General features: G+C 52.1%; 1 protein-coding gene and 1 long non-coding RNA gene across 2 annotated transcripts; both read right to left on the bottom strand.

Moving 5' to 3' along the window:
• Positions 1-719: 719 nt before the first annotated feature.
• Positions 720-4,258, bottom strand: LOC102999092 (uncharacterized). Its single transcript, XR_450706.2, has 3 exons — positions 4,191-4,258; positions 2,201-2,384; positions 720-969 (listed from the first exon to the last, which is right to left on the bottom strand). It is a non-coding gene; the product is annotated as an uncharacterized LOC102999092 (long non-coding RNA).
• A 1,117-nt stretch (positions 4,259-5,375) lies between these two features.
• Positions 5,376-15,711, bottom strand: SERPINA5 (serpin family A member 5). Its single transcript, XM_007178899.2, has 5 exons — positions 15,639-15,711; positions 9,081-9,701; positions 7,460-7,730; positions 6,950-7,097; positions 5,376-6,371 (listed from the first exon to the last, which is right to left on the bottom strand). Exons 2-5 carry the CDS (start codon positions 9,685-9,687, stop codon positions 6,183-6,185), a joined length of 1,215 nt encoding a protein of 404 aa, XP_007178961.2. The 5' UTR covers positions 9,688-9,701; positions 15,639-15,711; the 3' UTR covers positions 5,376-6,182.
• Between the last annotated feature and the right edge of the window lie 5,448 nt (positions 15,712-21,159).

Here is a 21,159-nt window from a genome sequence, read left to right as displayed (position 1 = left end):
AGCTGGAGAAATGCCTAATACTAAAGAGTGTCTGGGCCCTAGGGGTGTAGAGTATAAGAGTCTTCAGGCCCTGAAGCTGGGTGGTGGCAGCTGCAGGGAGGAGGGGGAGCAGATTCCCTGGGGCCTGAGCCAAATCGGAAACCCCATGGTCTTCTGTCTGCCTGTGCATCCGAATCCTGAGGGGGGTTTGTTAAAACACGCTGATTCTTCAGGTAAGGGCCAGGAATAGGCATTTTTAACAAGCTCCCTGGGTGATGTTGGTCACAGCCTGAGAAATGCTGCTGTAGGGTCAGGGCCCCTTCCCCTGTCTGGTTTCCTCCAAGCCTTCAAACAGCCCCGTTACCATCACCCCATCGAGCAGTGGGAGGAATGGACACGTGTGTTTGCTCAGCACACCTGGGAGAAGAGACCGGGCCCTTGTCCCATAGTCCTTTACCCCACGCCCACCAGACCCATCTTCCCAGCCCCCAGCCCACCCCACCCCCACCCCGCCCGGGTCCCTTAACGTCTGTGAAGGAAATGTACCTGCTGATCAAAGCCACGAATGGTTCATAGCAGCCTCTCTGGGAGACTGATGGAGAAGCAGGGGCCCTGAGAGGGGAAGACTTTGAGCACCGTCTCTCCCACCCCACCCTGCCCAGGTACACAACAAATGCTCAGCTCCTGGCACAACCAGAGGCTGTGGCTGTAGTAGTTGCTGAGAAGCCACCCATCTCCAGAAGGCTGTGTGCGCCCACGTGTGCACATACGGGCGAGTTAGCAATGCGGGCATGTGTAGCATTTCGTTATCTGTACTGTGCGTCTTCACAGAAAATCACCATCAGGAATGACATGCGGTCTCTCGTACTGGATTCTCCCAAGTGGCCAAAGCATTTTTGTGTCTGTAGGTGTTGCCACCTCAGGGCAACCTCGTTCCCACCTCATTCCTTGGGGATAGGTGGCAGATAGTCCACTTTGGGGTGCAGCTCTCTAGGAAACAGGAGAAGGTCACTGACGTCACCCACTTGCCATCCCAGCCCCTTGCACAGGTGCCTCTCTGCTTCTTCATTAACTGAGACAATATATGCAGAGGGCTTAGAAGAGTGCCAGGCACGCAATAGGTGGCATCCAAGTGCTACCCAGTGTTAGGAGTGCCACCCCCGCCCCCAGTACCCTGCACAGCCTAACGGGTGCTGGTGAAGAGCGAGCGTCCCAGGCTCCAGCCGCCCGTGTCCTGTCAGTTCCGTGAACAGGACACACTCTCCCACCTCTGGGTCTTCTTCACTCACGTTGTGCACAAGTAACGTTCGCTCCGTTCACTCCTGCTTGTCCCTTAGCTCTTGGCTTCAATGCCACCACCCCAGAGCTCCCTCTGGGGCCCCAGCTGTAGAAAGTCCTTGACTATCTCTCTTAGCGCCCTGTTCTCCTCCTTAACTGGTCTCCGGCTTCTGCCTTCACAACCCTAGCCCCACACCTATTCTCTTCCCTACTTTTTTTTTAACGTTTCACTAAAAAAGTCAACTTTCTAGTTTGAAACAATTTTAGATATACAGAAAAGATGTAATGACAGTGCAGAGAGCTCCTGCAACATAAACCTCTTACATAGCCATGGTATATTTCTGAAAACTAAGGAGTGAAACTTTTTACTGTATAGACTCATTTGGATTTCACTTTTTCCACTAATATCGCTTTTCTTCTCCAGGATCCCATCCAAGAAACCACATTACATTTAGTTTCCAGGTCTCCTTAGTTTTACCTGGCCTGTGACAGTTTCTCAGGAGTCTTAATTTGTCCCGGCTGCCATAACAAAATACCACAGGCTGAGTGGCTTGTACATGGTGGAAATCTACTCTTTACAGTTTTGAAGGCTGGACATCCAGCCTGGAGATCCGGGAACCAGCATGGCCAGGTGAGGGCTCTCTTCTGCTTGTGTCCACACATGGGAAGGGGCGAGAGAGAGCTTTGGAGTCTCTTTTGTTTGTTTGTTTGTTTGTTTTTCTTATTAGTCATCCACTTTATACACATCAGTGTATACATGTCAATCCCAATCTCCCAATTCATCACACCACAACCCTCATCTCTGAGGTCTCTTTTAAGGGCACTAATCCCGTTCATGAAGGCTCTACCCTCATGACCTAGTCACCTCCCCACGACACCACCTTCTAATACCATCACACTGGGGGTGAGGATTTCAACATGTGAATTTTGAGGGAACACAAACCTGCAGTTCATAGCATCTGGCTTTCCTTGTTTTGCATAACCTTGGCACTTTTGAAGAGTACTGCTGGTCAGGTATTTTGTTGAATGTCCCTCAGTTGAGGTCTGTATGCTGTTTTCTCATGATCAGAGTGAGGTTATGTGTTTGAGGGAAGATCCCACTGAGGCAATGCTCCCTTCTCATCACCCTATATCAGAAGAAACAAGATGATAACACAACATACCACTGGTGAAGTTGACCTTGACCACACAGTCAGGGTACTTCACCCAAGGTCGTGGATGTCAGGTCTCTCCACCTAGCACTACTATTCTTTACTTCCTGCTCTAATTGTCAAACTCACACTCCATGGCATGTGCCATCAACTGACATGCGATGTATTTTACTTTTCTTTTTTATTCTTTGTTATTTTTTTGTTATTGTCACTCCATACTAGAATATAGTTCCTCCAGAGCAGAGATCTTTGTTGTTTTCTTCATTTATCTCCAGCACCTGGAGCAGTGCCAGGGGATATTCAATAAACATCTGTGGACAAAAGAATTACCCTCATCACAGTTTGTAATTCTGCTTGTTTGTTTGTGTACCTGGTTATTGCCTAAGTCCACATCTGCTGGGCTCACCATTACACCCTTTTACTAGCTCCTTGCCTGATTCCCTGTAGGCACCCCATGAGCAATGGCCTTTGGATGAAAGAGCTAAATAAACAAGTGTAGTCTGGGCAAGGCTGTTTAATGGGGCATGAAGTGCTTCCTCTGGAGACCAAGTTCATTCTTTTGGTCTGGGTTTCTGCAGGGAGAGGTGGGGGAAGGAGTCCTGGGCCCTAGCATTGTTCCTCCACTTTCTGGCAGCAGTGGAGTCCACAAGGGGAGGGCCTCAGAGTGCACATGGTCAGAGAGGGAAGTGAAAATGGGTTCCTAAGAACACGAATGAACTTGGCAACAGCTGCCAAGAAACTCAAAGGTGGAGTCACTGCTATGGGTTGAATTGTGTCCCCCCAAATTCATATGTTGAAGTCCTAACCCCCAGTACCTCAGAACGTGACTGGATTTGGAGATGGCATCTTTAAAGAGATGATTAAGTTAAAATTAAGGTGGGCCCCAATCCAATATGACTGGTGGAGATTGGGAGATGAGAAGATTAGGACACAGACATCCACACACACAGGGAAGCCCATGTGAGGACACAGAGAGAAGACGATCTTCTACAAACACAAAAGAGAGCCCTCAGAAGGAACCAGCCCTCATGACACCTTAATCTCAGACTTCCAGCCTCCAGGACTGTAAGATAATACATTTCTGTTGTTAAGCCACTCTGTCTGTGGGACTTTGTTATGGCAGCCCTAGTAAATGAATATGGCGGCTAAGAAAGGGGGTCCTGAGGGGGACAGCCATGCCTAGAACGCGGGCACTGACAGAGCTGGTACTTTATTTCGCCTGATGAATGAGGTCTATCCCAGGGAGGGGCAGGTGGGGCTGATGGAGAAGCAGGTGTGGATGGGTGTGAGCGCCCCCTAGAGGGATGAGTGAAGCATCTATGGTATGCACAGATGGGAGAGTGAGGGGCAGGAAGAGTTCCAGGGAATGATTTAGGTGTGGCGTGGATGGCCAAACTGCCCTGAAATCAGGAGGAGAGAGAAGAGACAAAACCTGGGCCTCGTGTTCAGAGTCCCTGCCGCTGGACTGCAAGCGCTGTCCCCTCTTTCCTCCTTGCTCTTCTTCCCACTCCCTGCCCTGGTCCAGGCTGAAGTCTCCACAATTTCCCATCCACACTGCAGCTCACTCAGCCTCATGCTCTCTCCAGCTGTTCCCTTGGCCTGGAAGTCCCAGCTCTGTTCCCAAATCTGCTGTCTGTGAAGCCCTACATGCTCTTCAAGACCAGCTCAGTGTCACTTCTTCAGCAAAACCTTCCCTGAGCCCTCAGAAGTTAACTCTCTTTCTCTATCTCTGAGTTGCTCTATCAGTTTGTTCAGCCCAGGATCGTGTGACAATTGACTTACAGGACCTGCCGTGACTCCCAGCTCGGCGCTTCCTTCCATGACACCCCAAATCGGCCACCCCGAGCCCGGCCCGATCCCCACACGGGAGCTGTTTTGTGACTGTTTGCTGCGTGAACTTTAGACAGCACTGGACCTTGGCCTTACACACGTGGCACAGCCAGGACCTCCCCCTGACCTTGGACTGGCTGAGTAAACTCTGAGAAAAATATTTGCCAAAAAAGACCAGGTGTTGCGAAAGGAAAAGACACACAGGAGCAGGTCTGGCTCCACGAGGAGGCCCCATCCTCCAGAGCTTCCCAAGCCCAAAGCAAAAACGCAGAGAAGCCGTCTGGCTCTGGGTGCAGCCATCTACCCTGCCGCCAGCCGACACCTGTGCCACCTGGGTCCCCGAGCCTGGGGGGCTCTGAGCAAGCACTTATGTTGCCCTCTGTGAAATGAGGACGCTGAGACAGACCTTACAGGGTTGTTGGAGGATTAATGACATCACAGATGCAAAGTGTCCCCTCAGCTGGCACATAGTAGGTGCTCAGCACTTTGAGGGATGGTCAAAGCTTGGGGTTCTGACCCCGTTAGTTCTAAGGGGCACCCACACAGTCCAGTCTCTGGGGTCAGAGCGCTGGGCACAGGCTCGTGGAAAGCAAGCTTTGGGCATGTAAGGTGGTGTGACAAGCACTCAGGGGTCAGACTTGGGGGCAGCTAATTAGGGGACAGTCTGAGACTGAGTGAAGGACTCATTCACTCATTCATTCATTGATTCTTGAAAGTGTCCAATCCCCTTTATTTGATAGACAAGGAAGCATGGTGGGTTCCGTGAAGGAGGAGAGTGAGCCTACCTGGGTGACAAGGGAGCTGGTGCCCTGATGCACTTGACCTGGGCTTCTGTTTCTGGGTCATGTCTCCTCTGCAGCAGAGCCCAGGGCTGAGAGGGTGGTCCGAGGGCCACACTCCTGGGGTCAAATCCTGCCTCCACCACCAAGGAGCTGTGTGACTGGGTAGATTACCTGTTCTCTACAAGCCTCACCTTCCCTATCTGTAAAGTGGGGATAATAGGAGTGCCTGCCTGGTAGAGGATATTGTGAGGGGTAAGTGCAATCATCCAGATTAAGCACCTAGCATCAGTCCTGGAACATAAGCTATTAATGTTGCTGTTCCCAGAGCTACTTCCAGAAGGACAATGACACCCAGTGTTTGCAAAATGCTTTATTGTTATTGCTGACACTAAAATCCACAGTTAGTCATCAGGGTCTTCAACTGATACTCTAGTATTTGCAACAGGCCTCCATTCTCCCACCCCCAGCCAAGCCCATGAGGTTGTAAATGTACCCACAGGACGGTACAAACCTGGGATGGCCGTGTCCACCCTGCCGTCCACCTGCTTTCCTTAAAAGATGGGTGGCACTTGGATGCATTGAAATCAACTGATTTGTGGGGAACATTCTACCCTATTGATATGATTTCAAGGATCCTCCAATCCTTGACCTGACCCTTCATCGTATACGTGGGGAAACCGAAGTCCAGAGAGCGACAGTATTACCCAATGTCACACAGCTGGGACAGAAGCCCCACTTCATACCCCCATTCCAGTGTCCTTTCCAAACCATGGCAAACTGGTAGCTGGTATTGCAGACAGGTGGGGAACTAGGCTTGGGAATATGCTTCCTGGTGGAAATATCTACTGGAACAATCCTCCTGGATTGGATTCTGAGCTTCTCTCTGCCACTAGCATGCTGTGTGGCCTCTCTGGATCTCAGTGCTAATCTCCATTGATGAAAGGTGAGAGCAAAACCAAATGTTCTCCAAAGCACCCATCTTGCAATCACGTGAATAGAAGCAATCATCAGTATTTCAATGTTATTGTTATTACTATTATTTGTGGAAGCCTCATTAGTCAATTAAACCTGCGTATATCACCAGCTCCCAGCAGATACATGGCCATAGTGCACCCTCATCTTCCACTATGGAAGCCCGTGCCTTTCAGGAGAAATCCCCATCTCAAGGGCGAGTCACTTTGCCGAGGAAAAGGATGTGTTTGCTGTTCTCCACAATGAGCATCAGAAAGGGCCTGTTGAATACTATCCTTTGAGAGCTCATCCGGGCAGATCTGAACATGAAGATCGTCCCCGTGGCTGCAGCCGCTTGGGTTCCCGACTCGTCCACCTCCACCACGGCTTTGTGCACCATCTGCAGGGGAGACATCAGGCATCACCGAGCCACCAGGGGCTGGGAGATGCCATCAGGGGGAAACGGACAAGCTTCTGCCCGCAGCATCACTGTCGAAGTTTCTGTGCTCCTGAGCCATGAAGCAGATAGGAGATGATGTGATTGAACAACTACTGCGCACCACGGCTTACAGGTGAGTGCATGCGTGTCTTTCACTGAATTCTCACTGCATCTAGCAGCAAGGGTGTGACTCTCCAAGTTTATAGAGAGAAAGGAGGCTCAGAGAGGTCAAGTAATTGCTGGAGGTCACACAGCTGGTGAGTGAAGGAGCTAGCATCCAATTCTTAGTTTTGACTGCTTCAGACAAGACACCTTCCCCCAAGGCATGGTGCTGGATAGGGTTTCCCATTGTTCAGATGCAAAGTGAAACCTTTGCTTCTTGAGGGAAAAGAGGAGAGAGAGAGAGAAAGGATTTGGAATGAGGAATGGGATAGAACAGGATGGAACAGGATAGGATAGGACAGGATAAGATAGGATAGGATAAGATAGGATAGGATAGGAATTTCTGAAAGCAGTTGCTCAGAAGCTTCTGGGCTCACCTCAGACACCTGGATGCTGGAATGGTTGGAGATGCCGGTCAGGTCAGCATGGGAGGTGAAGACATCTCTGATCCCCAGCTTGGGGAGGACTTTCTCCAGCTGATAGGAGCCCTCAATGGAGAACTTGGGTAGGTAAAGCTCAAGTTGCCTGGAAAGAGAAGAAGACCTTTCTTGGACTCTTTCAGAGCACTGGCTCACTGAGCTCATATTCCTGCCATCTCCTCTTGGTGTCATAATGCTCCTCCAGCCCGTTGCCTACAATGGAACCCATCCTACTCTGGACTTGGACCTGGGCTGTCCCCAGAGGTCACTGCCCACTCTGATGGCCCCACCAGAAAACCCAGCTTCCAGCCCTGCTCCCTCTAGCTGGGTCAGGCCAGGGGGCTGGGACTTCACATGATGACTCTGGGCTGGGAGGCGGCTCCCAGGCCAGGTGAGTTGTCCCACCACTGCCGTGTGGCCCTGCAGGTGTGCAGCAGCAGGCTGGCCCTGGAGTAGTGTGAAGAATACCTCTTCATGGACATCTTGAGCCACTTCCTCAGTGTTTTTTCTTTCAGGCCATTTTCCACCTGCCCCATCCCGCCCTCGCGGGGGAGAATGAAGAAGGCGGTGGCGTTCCCTTGGTAGGGGACCCCTACCACCCTGCAGGAGAGGTTTCGGTCCAGGAGGTAGTAAAACTGATCCTCTCGTTTCATCATGGGTACCCGCACCACCGTCTCCGAGGTCACGTGGAAGTCCTGCTCTTGGGTGCTTTTGCGGTTGAAGCTTGTCTCCCACTTAGCTGAAGATTAAAATGGAAAAGGAATTAAACATTCTCAGCTGCCAATGAAAAGTGTGCAGACAGTAAACCTACCAAACAGACAGCATCCTCTTCGGAGCAGTCTTATTGGCAGAAGTGACTGCCAAACCTCTTGAATATAAAGACAAGCCCCTTCCTAATTCGGGGGACAGGCTTGAACTTTTTGTGGGGCTTTATTTCCACATTTGCAAAACAAGGAGGTTGGTTTTCGTGTCTTCAGAGACCCTTCACCCCTAATGTTGTTTGCTGAATCTCTGATGTTGGTACTCAAGGTCAAACATCCCAGTGAAGAGGGTAACTAATATTTATGGCTGACAAAGCTTCTCTTTTTCACTCTTTTCCCAATATTGGATTTCAATCTGGGTTTGGGAGAAAGGTTGGTAAGGTTCCTGCAAAAACATGATTTTTCCTGCTGGGAAGTCTGTGATTATGCTTCTTGGTTTGTCTGCTTCGTACGGGACGTTTTGTTCAAAGTGGTACAAGTAATTGTTTCCATTTTCTTACTAGTTATCAAATATAGATCCCGCCCCCATGCCCCACTTAGATTATTTCACAGCTGTCCTCTGCAGCCTCGCCCTGGACCAGGGGACAAAGAATCTTAGAGCCCAAGCACGATACTCACCATCTGTGACCACGGGAAGAGGGGGGCTTGGTTAACAGCTTAACTATTTTCCTCTTTCCTTTTCCCTCCCTGCCCCTCCCCATCCTCAGCAGGCCCCGCACAGGGCGCTCAGGGGCTCAGTATCTAGAAGGAGAAGCAGGTGTACAAGCTGGGATGAGTAGGGATATTGACAAGAAATGCCAGGGAGATAAAGATGGGGAGGTCAGCTCTTGGGGAGGGGAGAGAGGACTGTTCAGGGAACAGGTTCTTGTTCCAGGATTTCTCGGCTGAGGAAACAGCCCCTAGGAGGATATGGGTACCAGGGAGCATCTGGGAAATGCCCTCTAAGGCCTTTCTAAGGCCCACAATCCTGCCCTGAGTAGCCATGCTGTCAGTTTCTTTGGCATCGTGGCCTTGACAAACTCACGCTTCAGGGCCTATGTGGAAGCGGTTGCTTTAAGTGTCCCCAGGGGCACAAACAGGAACAAGCTGTTCCCCAGTGGAGGAAACAGCATCCGGGGTCTTTCACACCACCTTCTCCAGTAAGAAGGCACTGTCTCACCCAGCTGCCGTTGGCTTCACTCTATCAACAGGGATCAGAAAAGAATAAATCCACTCCCCCTCTTTCATGTGTGCGGGAATTGGTTTTGTTTGGTTTTTCGTGGTTTTTTTTGTTTTTTGACAAAAGCATCTTAAAAGAGAAAGTTCAGGTTCAAGCCCAAGGGCCTTACCTTTAAAGAAGATGTAATTCACTATGACCATGACCTCGGTGCCATCCAGGCCCTTAACCAAGTCCACAATCTTGCCTTTCGTTTGCTTTGCCACGTAATCATTGATCTGCTTCTGAGCCCCTTCAGGGTCCTCAAAGTCGGTGGGGAAAGTGTCTGCCAGGTACAGCGTCCTCATGGCGCCCAGGAAGGCCTCCTCGATGGGCACCGTGGGCTTGGTGAACAGGGCGTTGCCGAGGCTCAGCTGGAGGCTGTCTCCGGGCTGCTCGAGCTCCCGCAGCAGCCGCTGGGAGGCGCTGTGGAGCTCCTCCTCCTGGCCCTCCTGGGGGTTGAGGCCCAGGCCCGCCAGGACCTGCGCCTTCGTGTTGGCCCGCGCCCCCAGGGAGAGCATGGCCAGGCTCACGGAGATGCTCAGAGGGGAGAAGAAGATGTTCTGGTCGGGGACAGCCGCGGCCAAGGCCCTGTAGAGGTCGAAGACAAAGTCCCGGCTGCCAGGGGCCGCCGTGGCGACTGCGGGCGGCAGCTCCGGAACTCTCTTCTTTTGGGGGCGGCGCAGGGTGGCCATCCGCGGGCTGAGGAGCGCCAGGCACAGGAGGAGGCGGAGCCGCATCGTGGTGCCCGGTTCTGAAAGGGAGAGTGGGAAGATGCCCTCAGAGAGAGGATGGGAAGATCACAAGCAAGGCCGACATTCCGGGGGGCGGCGCCATCAACCAGCAGCCTCAAAGGGCGGTGATGAATCGGAGAGGCTGCGGGTGAGGGTTTAGGTAGCGCGGGAGGGGCTGGAGCACAAGAGACCTGGGGACATGGACATCTGTTGGTGGGGAGAGCAAGGACGAGGCGGAGGAGTGAGATCCCAGGCGGGGACTGGCCGCCAAGGCAAGAAGCGTCCTCTCACCCACATCGAGGTACACGTCACAGGGGGATGGGACGTGGGGCGGAGGGTTCTCCCGTGTTCTGCAGGGTTATAGTCTCTGAGGTTCCCGGGAACTGGCAGCCTGTTTCCATACCTGGCCCCCAACCCTCACTTCCTTCCCTGGGTGTAGCATGTGCAAGACCTCGTGTCCTTCTATGAGCTCAGGGCAACTCCCCGCCGTGGCCCCTGCCACACTGCTGGATTCGTCCCTGTTCATTTGGAGAGTCTACTCCATGGCGTGGTGGGTAGGATGCCAGCCTCCTGTGGTTCCTTAGTGAACACACGATGCCATCAGTCCCCCTCTCCTTCCCCAGGGGCTGCTCCAGGACCCCTCAAAGCCATCCTTGTCCCTCATCAGAGGCACCTTCCCCCCTTGAGGAAATTCTGCCCTCTTAACGTGAGCCCCCCAACTTCTCTTCTGTGATGGGCTGAATTGTGTCCCCCAAATCCATTCATTGAAGTCCTAACCCGCTGTGCCTCAGAATGTGACTGTATTTGGAGACAGGGCCTTTCAAGAAGTAATTAAGTTAAAATGAGGTCGAGCGGGCCCTGATCCAATGTGGCTGGTGTCCTTATAAGAAGAGGACACTAGGACACAGACACACACAGACTGAGGGGCAACCGCGTGTGGAATGTGAGGACACAGGGAGGAGGAGACATTCCCATACAAGCCAAGGAGAGAAGCCCCAGGAGGAAGCAGCACTGCTGATCTTGGACTTCCAGCCTCCAGGACTGTGAGACCATAAATGTGTGTTGTTTGAGCCCCCAGGCATCTCTTCTTCTGTGTTTCCCCCAGGTGAGGAGGCCCTCAGCTTCCTTTTCTCTGTCTACAGCCTCTTAGGTGGGCCCTGGGGGCTCTTCCATCATTCTGGCCTTGTCCTCTGCCCACAGTCTCTCTCATGACCGCCTTCCTAGACCCCTCCTCTCCATCCAGAAACCCTTCCTGTGCCCGGGCCTCCTAAAGCCCTCCTTCCACCCCCTGTGAACAGTGCAGACTCTGCAGCCCAGCAGCTTGGCTTCAAGTCTCAGTCCCACTGCTTCCTCCAAAGTGTGATGTGGTGCAAGTCAGTTACACCCATGCCACTGCCCCACCTGTACAACGGAGGTCATGACAGAACCTCCACCAGGGGCTGGGGCTTTAATGATCAACATATGTGACGTGCTTGGAGCAGTGCCCGGTGCAGACATGCTGTCCAGGTGTGAGTTTTTGGTGTGGCAGCGACTGGCCAGAGCCCCACCCGAGACCCCCGTTTCCCCAGCTGTACCGTGGGGTACATGCTTTCACACACACACTCTCGTGGCAGCCTGGTGGCGGCTGGACAACTGATTCCCGCGGTGGCCTGACTGACCCCTGATGAGACCTCTCGCTTGGCGTGCATCCCCCGGTGGACACCATGTCATCAGGTGCCCCAGGCCCAGGGCGAGCACAGACACAGAGTCACAGACCCACGCAAAACCAAACTCCAAAGAGCCCCAAAGAGCTGCATTGGACGTGGCTGGCGGGCGGACACCAGGGAGCTTGGGGATCAGCAGTCCTGGCCGTCTTTGTCTGAATGAAATTGACGGACTCAAGCAAGTCATGCTCACCACCCCTGGCCTCCAAACTGCACCTGAGCCCACAAAGGAAGTTCACTTAGAATATTCTGTCTGCAGAACCTCCAGCTACCCTGAACCAAATATAGCGGCCTCAGCAGTCCCCATGCCCGTGGGAGGCCCAGGTGCATCGCCAGCACCCGCCCCTGCTGGGTGCTGCGCTGTCTTGACACATATCAACTGCTTTAGCCTCACACCCGCCCACGGAGGCAGGTTCTATTACTGGCTCCATTTTACAGACGGGTCATCTGAGGCTCAGAGAGGATGACTTGCTTGCTAGTAGTGGCAAAGCTACTAGGGTTCAGACCTAGTTCTGACCCTCACAACTCACGCTCTGAACCGCCACCCCATTTAGCTCCCCCAGATCCCTGGTCCTCCTCCTCTGTATCACAGCCTCCGGATCTTGTATTCTTGGCCTCCACGGTCACCACCGATAGCCCCTACTCTGCAGAGAATTAAGAAACAGGCTTCCCATGCTGACACTCCCTTTTTGTTCCCACTTTGAGACTTGCCTTCATGGAAGTCTTTAAAGGACATGGGTGGGTGGTGTGATCTCTGTGTCCTTTAGTGTGCGGAGTGTTAGAACCATCAACGTAGCAGGATGCTGCTGAAGAAGCAGTTCAGCTCACCAACCCCCCAGCTCCCAGACACAGATGAACACCGAGCTGATAATTACCCTAAAAGAAATACTTTCAAAGAATAGCTACAGACCGCAGAGGAGTTTTCTGCTTGGACGGAGCCCAGGGGCAGCTGGCAGGGGAGTAGGAGTGAGAGTTCCAGTCTCCCATCCTCCCAGCCCTGCAGCCTGGTGACCTTGAGCCAGGCCCTTCCCCCCTCAGGCTTCAGTTTCTTCATAAAAACCTAGAGGTCTGGTGCTGTAGCTCCACCACTGCCTGACCCCCTGAAACACCAGCGATCTGACGGGCCAGAGCCACTTCTCTGAACGCCCCATGAGGCCCCGTAGAGAGCAAGGGCTCAGCTTCCCTCAGGCTCCCCTGGGCTGCAGGTTTGGGACCCAGAAAACCTTGCTCCGTTTAGCTGTCTCTCTCTCCCTCTTATTGAAGCCACTGTTTATTAAGGACCTGTTAGACACTCTATAAATATTACTGCATTTCATCTTTACCAAAAGTGTTATTAGCCCCATTTTACAGCCAAATAAACTGAGGCTTAGCAAAATGGAAAAGCTTGTCCCAGCCAGTGAATGATGGAACCAGTTTAAAATCCAGATTCCTCTGACTGGTGTAGGTGTGGCCTCTTGGCTCCCTTTTATGGCTCTGAGGAGTGACACATCGTGCCCCCTCCTCTGTGGCTGATGGGGAGTGTCCCTGGGTCTCTCCCAACCTGTTCACCTGAATTAGCTCATTTACGCTCCTCCGCGGCAACATGGAGTTGGTATCCTTGTCACAATTGTACAGAAGAGGAAACAGACGGTAGAGAGATGACTTCTGAGAAAGCGGAGGCCCGGGGGTGCTCATTTCAGGTTTCTCAGTTTCGAAGGCCAGTCTTTGCCATTACACTCCTGGGCCTCTGGTACAAATACACAGCTTACAGAGTTTTGTGCCAACTTTGAGCCAGTGGAGAGTCTGCTCCAGGCTCTGTGAGCCTGGCTCTCAGGACACCAGCCCCCGCGGCGTGCCGGCAGACCCTGGCCTGGCTGACCCTCTCCTGGGCCCCTGACGCCAGTGTGTCTGCAGAGATGCTCCCACGTGTCAGAGGGGAGAAAGCAGATGGATCAATTTCATCTGGCATCCCAGGCCAAAGGGACTTGCGGCGACAGAGGGTGGGCACGGGGTAGGCAGGCCCTGGGCAGTCCTTCCCCTGGTCCCCCACCATCCAGACCCAAAATCTGCTGGCGTGTATTCCAAATGTTAGGCAACAAAGTCCCACTGAGGTAGACTTTGGACTCAGCCACGGGAGGCGTGCAGCTCAGAAGGGTCTGTCCACTATCTGCTAATTACGCAAGGAGATAGATACAAGATGTGGAGCCCAGGCAGAGAGCGAAAGGCAAAATCACAACTTCCCCCAGATCCTAAAGACCAGGGGGCAGAGCATCCTGGAATCAGTGACCTGGGGGACTTTCCTAACCTCCCTCCTCATCTCCAGACTATCAGCAAGACTTGTCAGTTTCTAGCTCTGAAATCTGCCTGCCTCTCCCCATTTTCCCTGCCACCATCCTAATGGAAGCCTTTGTTTTTTTTCTTTCACCTGGACCCCACTTCTCCTGCCCCTGAGAGCCATTCTACATACATAAGTACACTCTGAAAGAATCCCCTTCAATCCCAGACACGGTCAAGGCGCTCCCCTGCCTAAGAACGTTCTTGCTGCCCACTGGCTTGGTAAAACCGAACTCTGATTTGTGCGATAACCCATGAGGTTGCATGCAGTCTGGCTCTGTCTTGCTGTCCCCAGCCTCACGTGACCAGCTCTGCCTCCCAGGGCACACTTCTTCTTTTTCAATTCCTAACACAGAAGCCCCGTCCCAGCCCTGGGCCCTTGCACACTCTGCTCTCCCTCCTGGAACCCTTTCTCCACCTTTCTCACAAGGACCAGTTTCTCCCTGAGTCCAGGACTCCACTTAACTGTCACTTCTTGGCGGTACCTTGTCCACACGTGACCACGCCCTCTCTGCCATTATTCTCTATAACAGCCCCTTTGATTGTTTCTCTCATGGCTCCATCAGTTACAGATGTGCAATTATGTATGCGTGTGCTGTTGACTCCTCTTGTCCTGGCCTCTCCCCCACTAGAACATGTGCTTGTAAGAGAAGACCCTCATCTGTGCTGGTCCCGCCGTGACATTTTCAGTCAAGAGGTGGTGCTCAGGCACCCCTGTGAATGAATGGATGAGTGGACGGATGAATGGACCCTGTCTCCTTCTCTGTAGTTCAGAGGCGTTAGACCACACGCTGGCCACCGAGTCGTGGGAATGAACCAGTCTGGGCATCCAGGGCTGAGCCCTCGTGGCCCTGGGGCTAACATGCCAGCTGACCTTGAATAACTCAGCTGACCTTGAATAGCTCAGCTTCAGTTTCCTTTCTCTTTCTTTTTTAAAACCACTTTATTGAGGCCGGACTGACACCCCAAAACCTGTACATATTTAATGTAGACAACTCGATGAGTTTGGAGAGAAGTACACACCCGTGAAACCATCACCACCATCAACACCTAAACACATCTATCACCTCCCAAAGTTCCCTCCCGCCCCCTTTATTCTTCAAGCTGCAGTTTCTGGATCTGCCAATAAGGATGTTGGCCCAGGGGAGCAGTTTCCCTTTTATTGTTGCATTTCATGCCAAAAGCCCCATGCTTAGAAAAACTGAAAATTTCACTCACTTTACATACACATTTTGTTTATTTAACAAATGGCCAAATGGCATCTGGAGCTCAAACAACCGCTCTGGGTAGCAGCCTCTGGGCAGGGCAGCCTTATCTCAGGGAAACAGATTATATTTGAACATTTTTCCTGGTTTCTAAAGGTCCAAGATTCCAGGCACAGAAAACAATAGAAGCTACGGTTTATCGAGCACGTCCTGGGTACCAGACATTTTGTCCCCGTTCAGGGTTTCTCAGCGCTGTTGGCATTTGGAGCCAGAACGTTCTTTGCGGTGGGTGCTGTCCTGTGCATTTCAGGGTGTTTAGCAGCATCCCTGGCCTCTACTCACTGGAAGCCAATAGCAACCCCCGCGCCCCAGTTATGACAACTAAAAATGCCTCCACACATACCAGATGTGCCCGGCGGGGAAAATCATACTTGGGTGAGAACCACCACTTATCTAATCTTCACAGTCACACCGTGCAAGGGGTGCAGTAATTTGCATCTTATCCACGAGGACGCTGAGGGTCGGCCGGATTTAGTGTCATCCCCAAGACCACACAGCAAGGGGTTGGGGGGGTCCCCCACTTCTCTACTCCAGAGGCCCTGGCTCCCTCCCCACCACTGTGTCCTGCTCACCCTGGGGCACCTCCAAAGTTTCTAAGCCCTCCAAATCCCATAACTCCAGAGTCCATTCCTCGCCCCCGAGCCCATGGCCCTCCATCCATTGTGCCTGTACTTACTCTGTCCAGTGGCCGAGCGTGCACACAGCAGAGGCGACGGTCGGTTGGGCTCAGTAAAGAGCAGAGGGCTGGCTGGACTGGAGCCAGCATCTGTCACTGACAACAGCGGGGCCCTGACTCCGCCCCTCCCCTGGCCCCGCCCCAGCCAGCCTCCCCCTGTCCTGTCCTGGCAGGACTTCTAGGCCTACCAAGCCAAAAGCCACCTGAGCTCTGACCAGGGCCATCTCGTCATTGCCCCGAAAGTCCTACACCAGCCACCAACTGCCAGCAATGGCACGAGCATCCCAGGCAGACCAGGATGGGCAGGTGACCAGCTGCCGGCTGGTCCAGACACAGGGAAAGGGACATCCTCTCAAACCTCCCTTCCTCCAGGCTGATTCCTTTGTTTCCTGCAGCCAATTTGCTGCGGATCTGGAGGAGTGAGGACCCAAGCTCTTGACAGTGTTGTGCGCTTACTAGACTCGTGGACCCCCGTAGCCAGATTCCGGTGGAAATTAGATGGATTGAGAGGGTCTCACAATGGCTGAGATGAGGGATCACTGTATCCACCCCTCTTATTGCACTCATAGCTGAACCGAGGCTCAGAGAGATGACGGAACTTTTCAGAGATGTGCATCAATTAGGGACAGAGTGGGGCTGAGTGTCCAGGTCGCTGGCTCCAAGGCCAGTGCTTTTTGCTAAGCAAAGGTCTGTCTCCAGGATTTCTGTGGGCTCATTTGGACTGTCCTTTTCTACCTTGAAATTGGGGCTTCAAAACTCAGCCCCACACTTTCAAGAACATTTCCAAGTGCTAGGGTGTTGGCTCAACCCTTGTTTCATTTCCAAGGTCCCCATGCCTGGGGCTTCCTAATACCGGGGTATCCAGTGCGTGGCCATGAGCCAGAGGTTGTGTGGGTGACTGTAGGGTGTGGCGTTGGTGGAGGAAACAGAGGGCCAGGCGTGACCCAGAGGAAGCGATCCTGACGCTCAGCAACCAGGGTCCCTCTACAACCTCTGAGATGTCCCCCTTCTCGCTCCCTGATTCTGGGCCCAGTTATGGCCCATTACCTCTTTTAGTCCTTACAACCACCCTGCAAAGGGCATAATACTGAACTTTATCTCAACCTAGAGATAAGCACAGTCACTACCAGGCATCAGGTGCTTGCTTTGTGCTCCCTGCCCTCGCAACGCACTAGATGATGGGCACCAGCATCCCCGTGGAATCCGTGAGAAGACGGAAGCTGAGAGAGGTTAGGTGATCAGCCCAAAGGTACACAGCTAATAGGGAGAGGCATTAACAAGGAGGAACTAGGTCCCTTCTGTCCAGGTTTTGCTTTCTGTCCATTGTGCCATGTGACATAAGCAAGAGTCCTTCATCTCGTAGCCTAGAGATTCCCAAACTATGTTCTATAGGGAGGGAATCAGTGTTACCTACCTATAGTAGGATGGATAACAGTCCCCCAAAGATATCCACATCCTAATACCCAGAACCTGTGAATGTGACCTTATATAACAAAAGGGATTTGCAGATGTGATTGAGTTAAGGATCTTGAAATGGCGGGGGACTATTATGGATTTCCCAGGTGGGTCCTAAATGTAACCACAAGGGTCCTTCCTTATGAGAGAGAGAGAGGTGGGAGATCAGAGTCAGAGGAGGCGATGTGATCAGGAAAGCAGGAGGAGAAAAACAATGTGATGTGAGGCCGTGGGCCAAAGCACTCCAGAAGCAAAGCCTGCCAACATCTTGATGTTGGCCCAGGAAGACCCGTTTGGACTTCTGACCTCCAGAACCATAAGAGAATAAATTTGTGTTGCTTTAAGCCACTAAGTGTGTCATAACTGGTTACAGCAACAACAGGAAACTAGTTTAATACTCCAAAACGGGTTCCCGATGAAACTATGTGGGAAAGATGGGACTAAGCAGATGCTGAAGGACTTCTCCAGCCCACGTGCCTGTCCGTGGAGACACCCCACGTACCAAGTCCCAGTCCTTACATTGTAAGGACTATCTTGAGAATTTGGGGAATGGGGCAAACCCTGACTGCCTATTGTCACTCGGAAGGGTTCTGAAGGAATGGGGGCTGGGAATGGGTACACTTGGAAAAGTTTTGAGGGTGTCTCAGGGCATGGATTAGTCTGCTCTGGCTGCCAGAACAAAATACTACAAACTGAGAGGCTTAAACAGCAGAAATGTGTTTCTCACAGTTCTGGAGGCTGGAAGTCCAAGATCAAGGTGATGTCAGGGTTAATTTCTGGTGAGATCTGTCTTCCTGGCTTGTAGATGATGCCTTCTTGCTGAATCCTCACACAGCCTCTTCTGTGTACATATGGGGGGGACAGAGAAAGAGGGGGAGAGAGAAAGAGAGGGAGGAGAAGCAAGCTCTGGTGTCTCTTCCTCTTATAAGGATACTAGTTCAGTGGGATTAGGGCCCCATCCTTATGACCTCATTGAACTTCGATTACTTCCCTAAAGGCCCTTTCTCCAAATACAATCACGTTGGGGATTCAGGCTTCAATATATGAAGTTTTAGAGGACACAATTCAGTCCATGACAACTGGGGTGAGAGAGTAGGATAGGCCAGTGGCCAGAATATGGGAATTTAAAGGACCAGGTAAGTCATGCCAGATTTATTTTTCCATTGACATCAAGAGCAACAAAGAGCACCATTCCCGATAGGCGAGTTTCACCCTGGGCAGAGTTGGGTTCTGTCACCCCCCTGAGTGTGTGTGTGACAATGTGGAACAGAAATGCCTTTCAATGGGGGCTCTTAATATTTGACCTGCCTGGTCCCCACCACCGTCAGCCCACTTTACCTGTTCAGGTGACCTGCCAGCTCTGGCAGGCATGTGAGGTTGTGACCCTGCTTTAGAGGAGAGTTGTGATAAAAGATAAAATGAAATAACAATAGTGAACATTTGTGGAACAGCAAAGATGTGTGCTTTACATACAGAACCTCATCCAGAATCTACAGTAGGCTTATGTGTTAGGTCATCATTTCCATTTTACAGGTGAGGGAACTGAGGCACAGAGGGGTGCCCCAAGTCCCACACCGTGTCATGGGTTCAACTGTGTCCCCCCAGAATTGAAGACTTAACCACCAGTATCTCAGAATGTGACCTTATTTGGAAATAGGGTCATTGCTGATGTAATTAGTTCAGATGAGGTCCTACTGAACTAGGGTGGGCGCTTAATCCAATAAGACTGACATCCTTGTAAAAGGGGGAAATCTGGACAGAGACACACACACAGGGAGAATGCCATGTGAATATGAAGGCAGAGATCTAGAAGCCAAGGAACACCAAAGATGGCCAGCAAACCCCCAGAATCCAGGGGAGAGGCCTGGGACAGATGCTCCCTCACAGCCTCAGAAGGAGTCAACTCTGTCATCACCTTGATCTTGGCCTTCTGGCCTCCAGAAGAGTGGAACAGTACATTTCTGTTGTTAAACCACTCAGATGTGGTCCTTCGTTAGAGCGAAACTAATACACTAACCAACTAGTATTCTCAGTAATTGGTAGATTCCAGGTTCAAACACAGGCATTCTGGCTCCAAAGTCCAGGTTCTACGCTCAGATGCTCTGTGGCCTCTTGGTAACTCCTGGAAAGCGCTTGTCACTGTGCCTTGCTCATTGCAGGCACACAGAGCTTGGAAACCATTAGTCTTAGACCTGCTCTGCCTCAGAAAAGGACTCCTCACCTTCCCAGGCAGCCAGGGGTGGAGCAGACACCCTCCTGCCCTTCACATGTTCACACGTTCACATGATCAGTCAGAGCTAGGGGATCCCAGGCCTGTATCTTCCGTGGACCCCACGTCCATCCACCACCCTGCCCCCGACTGCTACAGCAGCTGTGGGATTACACGCCCACTTACAGGTGCAGAAACTGAGATCCGGAGAGGTAAGAGCTAGCCCCTCAGCACAGGTAACGGAGAAGCTGGGACTGCAGGCTTTCTGTCTCACCCCAAATTTCAAGTGCCTCTTCCTCCACTGAGGAAATCCCTCTGGTTTCCTGGCTAGTGGCCAATCTCCACTCAGTAACTCTTTGTTGAATGAGAGAATTAATAACCAAATGAACCCATGATGCTTCTCTCCACACCTGCTTACGAGGGCCATGAAATTCGTCCCTCCACTGGCACCTGGGTCCCCCAGGCTTCACGATGACACTCACTTGCCTTCCTCTGCCCTCCCATCACAAGGTACAAAAAAGATTTCGCCTTTCCTGCCAGAGGAGAATGATAGAAATCGTTAGCATACCCGCCCGCCCGCCCCTCTGATGCTGAACTCCGGTCCCAAAGAAGTGTGCCTCCCAAGAGGTAAAACATAGGTCACACACAGCCCCGTAGATCTCTTTTTTTAATGCTCCCAAAGGGCATTTTGAAATCTGAGAAGCTGGACTAAATATTTACCCAATCAATTCCGGGGATGTGTCAGGGGGTGGTGATGCAGAACAAATAGCTCAAGGACCTTGCTCAGGGCACAGCCTTTTCCATTCATTTATTCATTCATTCATTCAATCACCAACTATTGGTTGGGCCTCAGCCACATGCCAGACCATACGATCAGTGCTGAGGCCAGTTACTGGGGTGAGTGAAGAGAATGAGGGTGAACAGGGTCCTGCCTCTGAGATGTTCCTTCTAAGAGGGATGAGGGTTGGCCGGGATGTGGGGCAGAGATTAATGTCAGCCAATCATGTTTGATGGTAGGATGACAGTCTGCTTTAGGGAGGGGAGGAGGCATTTGTTGGAAATCCTGGTAGACTCTCAGGGATGGGGAAGGGAGCATTCTGGGTGATAGGGATCTGCGGGCACCAGAGGCCCTAAGGTGGGAAGCTATGGGCAACCTGGAAAGACAACAAGAGTTTCCGTGACTGCAGTCATTGGGTACAGGAGAGCAAGAGGAGGGGCTGGGGCAGGAGAGGCAGGCAGGGACCAGATCAGAGAGGACCTTGACTGCAGTTAGAGGAGTTTGAACTTCATCCTGTAGGCAATAGGGAGCCATTGAGTCCTTTTGAGCAGGGGAGGGATGAGCTTAAGCAAAATAAGGAGGCATCACTCTCAAGGCTAAACTGGGAAGTGACTGCCCCCCTTTTCTCCCCTTTTTCACACCAGGGCTTCATTTTCACACATCACCCCAGCGGTGTCATTGCCATAGTAACCCTAGTCCTACATCTTCTTGCAGGCTTGTCTGGGACTCTTAAATACACCCACCCCCTGCCCCTGTAGGGACAGACAGGGGAGTGTGTCAGCCTGGGCTTGACTTTATTTCTTGCCTGGCTGTTAAAAAACAGAATCCAATATCCCAGCAGGTGCAGGGGGAAATGGACCAATTAAACCAGGGGGCGACAAGGAGGGTGTGCATTGCTCTGAGCCTTGGAGGGCTCTAGGTGCTGAGCACTTGCAGGTCCTTGACCCTGTAGCCTGGAATTGGTGTGCTTAATTCTGGGCTGGTCTTGATGAGCGATCTCCTCCTGTGGGACCTTCCGTCTGTCGGTGACTCCTGAGGCCGCCCCATCCAGCTCAGAGCCGTGTTGCAGAGGCAGGCTC

The sequence above is a fragment of the Balaenoptera acutorostrata genome, chromosome 3 (genome assembly GCF_949987535.1).
Source record: "Balaenoptera acutorostrata chromosome 3, mBalAcu1.1, whole genome shotgun sequence".
In the NCBI taxonomy this organism is placed as follows: Eukaryota; Metazoa; Chordata; class Mammalia; order Artiodactyla; family Balaenopteridae; genus Balaenoptera; species Balaenoptera acutorostrata.
This window is presented reverse-complemented; position numbering and strand designations above follow the sequence as displayed.

What these genes read in the sequence shown, in the direction of transcription:
- SERPINA5 (XM_007178899.2), bottom strand. Translation starts at nt 9,687, where the DNA reads ATGCGGCTCCGCCTCCTCCTGTGCCTGGCGCTCCTCAGCCCGCGGATG. An exon ending in CTCAAGATGTCCATGAAGAG is followed by an intron (nt 7,098 to 7,459) that starts GTATTCTTCACA and finishes TTCTCTTTCCAG; the next exon opens with GCAACTTGAGCTTTACCTAC. An exon ending in CCAGCATCCAGGTGTCTGAG is followed by an intron (nt 6,372 to 6,949) that starts GTGAGCCCAGAA and finishes TCTCCCCTGCAG; the next exon opens with ATGGTGCACAAAGCCGTGGT.